At 39.7% G+C, this 12,514-nt stretch overlaps 2 protein-coding genes across 8 annotated transcripts in view; one reads left to right on the top strand and one right to left on the bottom strand.

Moving 5' to 3' along the window:
* szt2 (SZT2 subunit of KICSTOR complex) overlaps positions 1–12,514 on the bottom strand; it is a 242,331-nt gene that overhangs the window by 5,946 nt on the left and 223,871 nt on the right. For all 6 annotated transcript variants that reach the window (XM_073062784.1, XM_073062788.1, XM_073062786.1 and 3 more), the window contains 2 exons: positions 6,274–6,760; positions 5,205–5,321 (listed from right to left, as the gene is read on the bottom strand). In XM_073062784.1, the coding sequence (XP_072918885.1) occupies positions 5,205–5,321; positions 6,274–6,760 (604 nt within the window). The remainder of the gene's footprint in view (positions 1–5,204; positions 5,322–6,273; positions 6,761–12,514) is intronic.
* hyi (hydroxypyruvate isomerase) overlaps positions 1–12,514 on the top strand; it is a 128,046-nt gene that overhangs the window by 86,917 nt on the left and 28,615 nt on the right. The window lies entirely within an intron of this gene.

The following is a 12,514-nucleotide window of genomic DNA, read 5'->3' as shown; positions in this document are numbered from 1 at the left end:
CAAGTACAGCACATAGAAAGGAGTAACTCTTAATTTCCTCCAGAAAAAAGGGTCTTACATTTGGCAATCATACACTTCATGAAAGAGTGATGTTTTGTGAATAATTTCAGCAATAGAAGTATCTGTCATTATTTGCTCACCTATAGTATTGTTACAGTCCAGAACTCAACACACCCAACTGCCAGTGCACACACTACTGAACATAGAGATATACCCCAATTCCCAGAAAAATACTTCCTGCGTCTGCTGGAATTGTACAGTAGTACAACACCAAAACAGGCCCCTCAGCCAATCTAGTCCTTGCCAAACTATTATTCTGCTTAGTCCCATCGACCTGCACCCAGACCATGGTCTTCCATAGCCCTCCCACCCATGTGTTTATCCAAACTTCTCTTAAATGCTGAAATTGAACATATTCACCACTTCCACTGCCAGCTTGTTCCACAATCTCACTACTTTCTGAGTGCAGAACATTCCCCTTATGTTCCTCTTAAAACTTGCATCTTTAAACCTTACCTATACCCCACATAATTTCAATCAAATCTCTCCTTATTTTCCTACGCTCCAGGGAATGAAGTCCTAACTTCTTCAACCTTTCCCTATAACTCGATTCCTCAAGTCTCGGCAACATCCTTATAAATTTCCTCTGTATTTTTTCAACTTTATTGATATCTTTTCTTTATGCTCCAAATTACGCCTCACCAACATCTTATACAGCTTCTACATAATATCCCATATCCTGTACTCAAAACTTTGATCTATGAAGATCATAGCCAAAGCTCCATTTCTCCAACTCTCCTAACTAAAACTATATTGCTGGCATTACCGGACAATGCCCACATTCCCATGCAACATCTATAGCTGTTGTAGCAAGTACCATCGTGAACCACCTTTTCTATAGTTTTTTTCCAGATATTTATGCCATAAGACATAGGAGCAGAATTAGGCCATTCAGCCTATCAAGCCTGCTCTGCATTCGATCAAGGCTGATCCCAGACCCCACTCAACCCCATACACCTGCCTTTACGCCATAACCTTTGATGCCCTGACCGATCAGGAATCTATCAACTTCCGCCTTAACTTTCAACTTCCGTGGAACCCACGGACTTGGCCTCCACCAGTCAGTGGCAGAGCATTGCACTAATTCACTACTCTCTGCTAAAAAAAAAATCCTTCTTACCTCTGTTCTAAAAGGCTGCCTCTCAATCTTGAGGCTGTGTCCTCTAGTTCTGGATACCCCCACCATGCGATATAACATCTCCACATCCACCTTATCTAGTCCTTTCAATATTCGGTAGGTTTCAATGAGAACTCCCTGCGTGCTTCTAAATTCCAGTGACTACAGGCCCAAAGCTGCCAAACACTCCTCATATGTTGACCCCTTCATTCCCAGAATCATGCTCATGAACCTCCTCTGGACTCTCTCCAATGACAACACATCCTTTCTGAGATATGGGGCCCAAAACTGTTGACAATACTTCAAGTGCAGCCTGACTAGTGTCTTATAAAGGCTCAGCATGATCGCCTTGCTTTTATATTCTATATGGCTTGAAATAAATGCCAACATTGCATTTGCCTTCTTTACCATAGACTCAACCTGTAACTTAACCTGCTGGGAGTCTTGCACAAGAACTCGTAAGTCCCTCTGCACCTCTGATATTTGAACCTTCTCCCTATTTAGATAATAGTCCGCACTATTGTTCATTTTACCAAAATGCATTATCATACATTTCCCAACACTGTATTCCATCTGCCACTTTTTTACCCATTCTCCCAATTTGTCCAGGTCCTGCTGCAATTACATTGCTTCCACAGCACTACCTACCCCTCCACCAAAATTCTTATCATCCGCAAACTTTGCCACAACGCCATCAATTCTATTTTCTAAATCATTGACAAACAATGTGAAAGGTAATGGTCCTAGTACTGACCCCTGAGGAATACCTCTGATCACTGGCAGCCAACGAGAAAAGGCCCCCTTTATTCCCACTTGCTGCCTCCTGCCTGTCAGCCATTCCTCTATCTATGCTGGTATCTTTCCTGTAACACTATAGTATCTATCTTTTTATGCAGCCTCGTGTGTGGCACCTTATCAAATGCCTTTTGAAAATCCAAGTAAGTGACATCCACTGCCTCTCCTCTGTCCACCCTGCTTATTACTTCCTCGAACTCCAACAGATTTGTTAAGCAAGATTTCTCTTTACAGAAACGATGCTGACTTTAACTTATTTTATCATTAGTCTCCAAGTACTTTGAAACCTCATCCTTAATAATACACTCTACCACTTTCCCAACCACTGAGGTTTGACTAACTGGCCTATAATTTCTTTTCTTTTGGCTTCCTCCCTTCTTAAAGAGTGGAGTGACATTTGCAATCTTACAGTCTTCTGGGACCATGCAAGAATCAAGTGATTCTTGAATGATCATGACCAATACATTGGTTATCTCTTCAGCAACTTCTCTCAGGACTCTGGGATGTAGTCCATCTAGTCCTGGTGACTTATCCACCTTAACCTTTTGATTTTGCCTAGCACATTTTCCTTTGTAATAGCAATGACACCCACACTTCTAGCCCTGACACTCATGGATCTCTGGCACACTGCTGGTGTCTTCCACAGTGAAGACTGATGCAAAGTATCCATTAAGTTCATCTGCAACTCCTTTGTCCCCGATTACTACCTCACCAGTGTTATTTTCCAGTGGTCCAATATCAACTCTCACCTCCCTTTTACTCTTTATGTAACTGAAAAAAACTTCTGGTATCCTGCTTTATATTATTGGCTGGTTTGCCCTCATATTTAATATTTCCCTTCTTATAGCTTTTTTAGTTGCTTTTTGTTGGATTCTAAAAGCTTCCCAATCATCCAACCTCCCACTCACTGTTGCTACCTTATATGCCCTTTCCTTGGCTTTTATGCAGCCCTTGACTGCCACGGTTGCCTACCCCTGCCATTTGAGAACTTCTTCTGTGGGACATATTTATTCTGTGCCTTGTGAACTATTCCCAGAAACTTCAGCCACCTCTGCTCTACCGACAGCCCTGCCAGCATCCTCCTCCAATCCACCTGGGCAAGCTCCTCTCTCATGCTTCTGTATTTCCCTTTATCCCATTGCAATACTGATACATGTGACTTTTGCTTCTCCCTCTCAAATAGCAGTATAAATTCAATCATATTATGATCAATGCCTCCTAAGGTTTTCTTTACCTTAAGCTCCCTAATGACATCTGGGTTATTACACAACACCCAATCTAAGAGAGCTTTTTAACGAGTAGACTCCAGTACAAGTTGCGCTAAAAAACCATCTTGTAGGCATTCAACAAATTCTCTCTTTTGCATTCTGACACAAACCTGATTTTCCCAATCTCCTTGCATATTGAAGTCCCCCATTAAAATTGTGTCATTACCCTTATTACATGCCCTTTCCAGATCCCTTTACAATCTCAACCCCATATTTTAGCTACTATTTGGAGGCCTATATATGATTCCAATATTTTTTTAACCCTCTTATTAAATTCACCACAAAGATTCGATATTCTCCGACCCTATGTCACCTCTTTCTAAAGATGTAATTTCATCTCATACCAATAGATCCACACCATAGCCTATGCCTTCCTGCCTGTCATTTGATATAAAGTATATCTTTTGATGTTAAGCTCCAACTATGGCCTTCATTCAGCCTTGACTCAGTGACACCCACAACATCACACCGACCAATCTGTAATTGCGCCATGAGTTCGTCCACCTTATTCCAAATGCTACATGCATTTAAATACAGCACATTCAGTCCTGCATTCTTTGCCCTTTTGAATTTTGCCTCTGTGGTACAATTTGACTCTGTCTGCATTTGTACCCAGTCACTGGCTTGTCCCTCCTTTCATTCATGTTACACCCATCATCTACTGGCTCATCCTCAGCTCTATCATACTGGTTCCCATCCCCCTGCTGTATTAGTTTAAACCACTTCCAAGAGCTCTAGTAATCTTGCCCGCAAGAATATTGGTCCCCCTCAGATTCAAGTTCAACCCATCCCTTTTGTCCAGGTCAACACCTGCTCAAGAAGAGGTTCCAATTATCCAGAAATCTGAATCCCTGCATTTAATCATCTGCATCATGATAAGTGATTCAGACACCTCACAGAGTTCAACTTGAAAATAACATCAACATGTGCTGTATAATAAAAATGCAACGTGGGTAAATAAATCATCTTTCTCGCATTGTTGCATACGAGAAAAATAAATTATTCATAAGCAAGCAAAATCTATTAGTTTACTAGCTTTAATAAATAGTTCACTAGCATTATGTTCAGATGATTAAGAAGTTCATTTTCAGCAACACAGAATCAGAGAAACAGTACAAAAATAGGACCTGCAACTTACAAAGTCAATATTGACCATCTTTTTTAAAATGTACTAATGCCTGGTCATATCTAAACTATTCATGTAGAAGACAGACAGGAAGGGATACAGCACTGATCCTAGTGATACACCACTGGTCATAAACAACCCTCCACCATCATCCTTGATTTCACAGAACTATGTACAATTACAGGATTTGTGACATTATACTGCAGGTGTATACCTAGAGTACTATATTGTCCTGTTATGAGAAAGATGTCATTAAGTTGACAGAAAAAGATTTATCAGAATGCTGCTGGGACTAGGTCTGGGTATAGGCAGAGGATGAGGAGGCACAAACTTTTCTGCTTAGAGCATAGGACACTGGGGGTGAGGTGAACACAATAACAACATTTAAAAGATATTTGGAAAAGTACATGGGAAATGCTCAGAGGGATATGGGCCAAATGCCCAGGCAACAGGACGAGCTTAGCTGTGCATGAGTTGGACCAAAGGGTCTGTTTTTGTGTTGTATTCTCAGTGTAACCTAGAACCCATTTTGTTGTCCCCACATTCCCATCACTTCCCAGATTCTATCACTCATCGCCATGCAAAGGACAATTTGACAGCCAGTAAACCTACCAACCCATGCATTCTAGAACACAGGAGGAAACTGCAGCACCCAGGGAAAACCCATGTCATCGCAGGAAGAAGATGCCAACTCCACCAAGACAGTACTGGAGGTCAGCATTTTACACAGGGTGCTGAAAATGTGAGGAAGCAGCTCTACCAGTTGTACCACAATGCTATTCTTCAGTTTAAAACAACAAATTGATACAAGTCCGTCAGGTGCTAGGTTTTAACATACCAAATATTGGATTCCTCTATCTGCATCTACAAAGTGTCGACAACTCTGGGAGAAACGGTTTAACAAAACCTTGATCAAACTCTGATACCAGCTGGTGCTCATCGATAGGAAGCAATCCTGAAACAAAAGGGTAGCGATGAATGCAGGCAGATAAGAGGATAGAACAAACAATTACAGAATGGGAATAGGGGACTTGAATTGTCCCATTAAAACACACGATTTAAGAGTGACAATAGTGTTTTGCTTCCTTTGTACATAATATTGCTTTTCTGTGAAGTAATGTTAACTGAATCCACAGAACAAATAGATTACTCCAAGAATGAAGTTGGTGTTGGAGATGAAATTAACGCATACTGCTGCAGCAGATTAGTCAGTGCCCTGCTGTTATACCGCCGTTTTCCAGACTGCCTGCCGAGGAGTGTAAAAGTGTTCATTCCTCATTTTTAATGATGCAGTGACTTATGACAATGTTGCAATATCAGATAGCATTCCCAACGATTGGAGAAGGAGCTAATTTTCTTGCACTTCTCAGAATTTAAATTAGACATTGATAAAGTTATATCTATGCATTTCAGAAGCTTTGGCTCAGCACAACAACATTTTAACATTGTATATTACTACCTTCAGATCTCTCATACATCGTAACCATAATTACATTTAATCACAATATAATGAGAAACGCCAATAAATAGAATGACTTTACCTGTGGTGCATCTCACCCTGCAAAGAGCCATATATGGCAAAGCAAACAAATGACTTTGAGGAGAACATTACACAATACATTTCCCACTCAAGTCTCCAAAAATCTTTTGGTGGCTCAGATGATCACAATTAATTTGCAAGTAAATATTTGATTGCAGTGCATTGCATTTCCTGTAGCCAGTGGGCTACTATCACTTCTAGGCTCATAAGGAATTCGAATTGTAAAATTCTGCAACACATGTGTCAATGAATTAAGTCAGGATATTCAGGAAAAAGTGTCTGAGCTACCAAGAGATGGGGACTATATACAGCATAATATTGAAAATAACCATTCAACTTCATTATTAACTGTGGAATATTTTCTCACCAGTTGTGGGTCAATCTCAGAAATGGATTTGCTATAAACAGCACCAAGTAACTCTTCCAGCTCAGCAAAGGACAACTTGCTCATTTTGTGTTTGTCCGAAGACAGATGCTCTCCCAAAAAGAGACGCTGCCAGAGAACATCACGGCGACAGTGGGACTTTGCTTGTTGAACCATCACTGCAATCTGTTCTTGGGCACTTGCCACCTCAGACGTCAGTAAAGGAAAGAGTGGAGAGGAGTAGAACAGCTCTGGAGCCATCTTCAATTGCTTCCCATGGGAATAAAACTCACAGGAATCACTTGCCTCATCCCACCCATCTGGATCCAGCTCCCTCCGCTCAGGATCAGATTTTTCTGACAACGGGGAATCCCTTGCAAAGTCCAAAGAATCCCGACGAGTTCTTGGCAATTTCTTAAAACGTCGCATGTCGGCAGTTAACCTTGGAAAAAGCTCCCTGCAGCTCGTCATTATCACATAGAAATGTAACCTAAAAAAAAACAAGGTCTATTTTAAATGGTATGCAATTTTCAATCTTTTACGCAGGTGTAATTTAGTGAAGGACTAGACATCAGCAAAACACATTTTCAAGGTGAATTGAAGCTTAATATATTCCATATGCTTAAAGTTTATTTTGCTTTACGCCAATAACCTGTAACACATAGCTTGGAAAGAACTCAGATTTCATAGTTTGTAATAAAGGACAGATGAAAGTCATTAAATTAAGTAGAAAAAATAAATATCATAAAAATAATTGGAATGAAGAAATATGAAATCATACCAATAAAGAGATGCAGGTTTCATCTTGATGACATGAGATGAAAGACGAAAGTAACCTATATACATCTATTACTAGCTCCCTAATAATTTATAAAACAATTACAATTGGTCTCATTTCTAAAGGTCTAGGACATGAAGCATTGGGCATTTCTCTTTCCAGAGGTGCTGTCTGATCCATTAAATATATCAAATGTTTTCTATTAAAACTATTTGATTACATCACGAAATGCTACAGACCCAGGTTTTAAAATTCTGTGTAAGCTGTGATGGCTGCTCACTTTGACTATATTTCAAGTCAAAAATGGAGCCTGGAATACTGGCATTTGTCTTCTAAAATTAGCAAAACAATCAATGCACAAAAACACAGTCAAACTTAAAGCTCACCTAAAAGCTTAAAGGGCTACGTGGAAAATATTAATAATGAATTTATTATATGGGACTCCTTGCCCACGATTTTACTGGCTCAAACACCTTGAATTCAAATTATACATCCCATGGATTTCTTATTTAATTGAAACAAACAAAACTCTATAGGTGTCTTATTCCATTGAAAATATGGATATGTATCCCAATGTTTCACATCATTACTGCACAGTATATAATATGGATATTCTAAATGTTTGCATGTTTGATCTATAACAGTACATCCTATATTTGAATCTCACAATGGGCTGGATGACCCAAACTGCTCCAATCTTAAACAAGACAACCATGATATTTACTGTAGAAATACAACTGAGATACCCAAATACATGAAAGAGACTGAAAGTAGAAGTTGGCAGATTATTTCCCTTTGCTGAGTATAAAACTGGGGCTATTGTCTCAGGACAAATGCTCAGTCATTAGGACAGAAATGCTATACCTTACAGAGCAGTGGGTGCTCAGTCATTAAGTATATCAAAGACCACGTGATATAGGAGCAGAATTAAGCCATTTGGCCCATTAAATCTGCTCCACCATTTATCACAACACATCCAACTTTTCTCTCAGCCCCCATCTCCTGCCTCCCCCCCCCCCCTCATATCCCTTCATGCCCTGACCAATCAAGAATCTATCAACCTCTGCCTTAAATATACATTAAGGCTTGGCCTCCACAGCTGCCTGTTCTAACGAATTCCACAGATTCAGCTCTCTCTGGCTAAAGAAATTCCTCCTCATCTCTGTTCTAAAAGGACATCCTTATATTCTGAGTTTGGGTCCTCTGGTCTTAGACTCTCCCACTATAGGAAACATCACATCCACATCCACTCTATCAAGACCTTTCACCATTCAATGGGTTTCAATGAGGTTACTCCTCATTTTTCTGAATTTTAGTGAAGCCATCAAACACTCTTCATATGACAAGTCATTGAAACCTCGAATCATTTTTGTGAACCACCTCTGAAACCTTTCCAGTTTCAGCATATCCTTTCTAATATAAGGGGCCCAAAACTGCTCACAATACTGTAAGTGAGGCCTCACCAGTGCTTTATAATGTCTCAACATTACACCTTGCTTTTATATTATAGCCCTTTTGAAATGAATGCTAACATTGCATTTGCTTTCCTCACCACTGACTTAAGCTGCAAATCACCCTTAAGGGAATCCTGCACAAAGAATCCCACATCCCTTTGCACCTACATTTTTTTTTGTATTTCTCTCCAATTAGACAAGTCAGATCTTTAATTTCTTCTACCAAAGTGCATGACCATACATTTCCCGATGTGGCATTCCAGCTGCCAATTCTTTGCTAAAATTCAACTAATATGTCTAAGTCCTTCTGTAGCCTCTCTACTTCCTCAAAACTACCTTCCCCTCCACCTATCTTCTTCACGTTTGTAACACACACAAAATGCTGGAGGAACTCAGCAGGCCAGGCAGCTTCTATGGAAAAGAGTAATTGTACTCTTTTCCACAGATGCTGCCTGGCCTGCTGAATTTCCAGCATCTGCAAATGTTTTCTTGTTTGTGTTCATAGCATCTACAAACTATGCAACAAAGGTATAAATTCCATCATCCAAATCATTGACACGCAATATGAAAAGAGGCCTTCTGAAAATCCAAGCACGTAACATCAACCGATTCTCATCTGTCTATGCTACTTATTATTTCTTCAAAGAATTCCAACAGATTTGTCAGGCAAGATTTTCCCTTGAGGAAACCATGTTGACTACAGTCTATTTTACCATGTGTCTTCAAGTACCCCAAGTCCTCATCCATAACAATCGACTCCAACATCTTTCCAACCACTGAGTTCAGACTAACTCGCCTATCATTTCCTTTCTTCTGCCTCTCTCCCTTTTTGAACAGTGGAGTTACATTTGCAATTTTCTAGTCTCCTGGAACCATTCCAGAATCTAGAGATGCTGAGGATCATTACTAATGCCCCCACAATCTCTTCAGCCACCAGAATCCTGGGGTTTACACCATCTGGTCCAAGTGACTTATCTACCTTCAGATCTTTCATTTTCCCAAGAATATTCTCTCTATTAAAGGTAATTTCACACACTTCATGACCCGATACCTGGAACTCCCACCTTACTGCTAGTGTCTTCCACAGCGAAGACCAATGCAAAAGACTTATTCAGTTCAGAAGCCATTTCCTTGTCCCCAATCCTATCTCTTCAGCATAGTTTTCCAGCTGACCAATACCTACTCTCTCCCTCTTTTACACTTTATGTATCTGATGAAACCTTTGGTATCCTCAATACATTTAAATCAGCATTTTGGAGCCTTAAGGAATCCAAGGCTAAAGCACAAAGTGGACAAAGTTGAAGAAGGACCTTAAAGGATCCTTTCGCATAATTGTTCACGTTGATGCTTTCTACTCAGTCTCCCAAACAATGGAGAACAACTTGCATCAGAAAAAACAACATTCTCAATGTCCTAAGCTTCCTAGGGTGATTTAAACTAGCAGTCAATGAGGTTGCCAGTGGTTCACTCATCAAACACACTGTTGTTTGAGAAGCTTCTCATCTCCCAAGTGCGTTTGGGTATTTCCTCGTTGGGAACCTTGGCGCACTAACATCTGGTATGTTTGATTAGTCCTAGCCTTCAAAGGTAGGTTTAAAACAACTGTGTTAAGTGACCTCAGCTGAGGTGATCACAATTATGCCATTACTGTTTATGGTGGTAAAAGAGGGAAATCAGATGACAATGGGAATCAACTTAGCTGCAATGTGACTGTACTCACATATTTTCTGACATAACTATTACGTTATAAGGTTAAGGAGAAAATGAAAATGGTGAGTTGAAACAGTACCCCAGTCAAGTAGTACTGTTCATAGTGAGGACTGTAACCTCTTCAGGAGGAGAGACGGGGGCTCGGGAGAAAGAAAATTAAATCTGCAGTGTGGAGGACAGGAAAGCTTTGCAACAGGTACGCCAATGCATGACTGGCACCAGCCTACCTGCCATCAAGGACAAATATACAGAAAGATGCCAGTAACATCATGAAGGATCCCACCCATCCTGCTCATGGACTGTTTGTCACACTCCCATCTGGAACGAGGTTACATAGTATCCACACCAGGCCCACCAGATACTTTTCACAAATGGCAAAGCTGATCAACACCTCCACCCATCAGTCACCCACCCTCCACGACCCCAACTACCAATACTTTATCATTTCCTGTCAGTCACCTTATGTACAGACACTCCCGTGCCTAATATCACTTTACAGATGTAAAAGCAATCTTTGTATATAAACTATGTTATGTGTTTATATTTATTGTGATTTTTGTATTACTATTATTGTGTTCTTTATCTTATTGTGTTTTTTGTGCCGCATCTGATCCATAACAACAATTATTTCAATATCCTTCACACTTGTATACAGGAAATGACATTAAACAAAAGTAACTTAAGATTTAAATTTATCAATTTTATAATTAAAATTTGAAAATTATAGTACTATTACTTCAATACATTTGAGACACAAAATCACAATGTAAAAATTGGGCATATAGTTAGCAAAATATGTTAGAAATACAAATCAGATCAAAGGAAAAGACTTAAAAGATTGCCAAAGAGCTACAAGTATAAGATTGTGATAACTCAGAATTCAGCCAAAACTAAGTAAGAGTAAAATAAAATATTTGGGCAAGAATCCTAAAAACTATTCTGAACACTTGACAATTGAATTGAATTGAATTGACTTTATTACTTACATCCTTCATATACATGAGTAAAAATCTTTACGTTACATCTCAATTTAAATGTGTAATTTATAATAAATAGTATGTACAACAGGACAGTAACAATGGCTAAATATGAACAGTCAATATAACATAGAAATATAGTTGTGTCAGCATGAATTAAGCAGTCTGATGGCCTGGTGGAAGAAGCTGTCCCAGAGCTTGTTCGTCCTGGCTTTTATGCCGCGGTACCATTTCCTGGATGGTAACAGCTGGAACAGTTTGTGGTTAGGGTGACTCAGGTCCCCAATGATCCTTTGGGCCGTTTTTACACACCCATCTTTGTAAATGTCCTGAATAGTGGGAAATTCTACAGATGCGCTAGGCTGTCCGCACCACTCTCTGGAGAGTCCTGCGATTGAGTACAGTTCCCATACCAGGCAGTGATGCAGCCATTCTGGATGCTCTCAATTGTGCCCCTATATAAAGTTCTTAGGATTTGGGGGCCCATACCAAACTTCTTCAACCGTCTGAGGTGAAAGAGGTGGTGTTGTGCCTTTTTCACCATAGCTGGTACGTACAGACCATGTGAGATCCTCAGTAATGTGTATGCTGAGGAACTTAAAGCTGTTCACCCTCTCAACCCCAGATCCACTGATGTCAATAGGAGCTAGCTTGTCTCCATTCCTCCTGTAATACACCAGAAAGAAAAGCTTCCCAAAATCTTACATTCTGAGACAGATAAAATAGACTTGATGAACAAGGGTAAGGCAGACAAATTAAACAAATATATTGTATCTGTCTTCATTGAGAACACCAAAAACGTTCCGGAAATATTGGAGATCTACGAGTCTAGACTGACTAAGAAATAGATTAATGACATTGAAAGCTGATGAATTTCCAGGTCTTGGTGATTTATACACCAGTATTTTGATTGAGTTGGCTATGAAAACAGAAGAACCAGACCCTAGAATGGTGAATGGCTCCAACAAATTGGAAAAGTGACAGAAGTTGAGGGATTGAGGAAGTGAGAAAAACAAGGCACTGTCAAGCAGTTAGCTTCAGTCTATTATTAAGAAAATGGTAATAGGAAAAGTTGGTAAATAGTGATAAAGTTGGGCAAAGACAAAACAAATTTAGAAAAGCAAAATCATTTTGACAAATCTATTACAGTTTTATAGTTGTAACTAGTAGAATGGGGCAGGGGTAAACCAGTGAATGTGACATGTTCCAGAAAATCCTTAATGGGGTGCCAGCGTTCTATAAAATTAGATTAGAACATTCTTCATACAAAAAGCAATGTAGGGCCCTTAAACCTATTTTCCAGGCTTCCTTTTAAATGATAGCAC

This window comes from Hemitrygon akajei, chromosome 12, assembly GCF_048418815.1.
Source record: "Hemitrygon akajei chromosome 12, sHemAka1.3, whole genome shotgun sequence".
NCBI classification, from domain to species: domain Eukaryota; kingdom Metazoa; phylum Chordata; class Chondrichthyes; order Myliobatiformes; family Dasyatidae; genus Hemitrygon; species Hemitrygon akajei.
The sequence above is the reverse complement of the archived record's forward strand: the minus strand, read 5'-3'. Positions and strand labels throughout refer to the sequence as shown.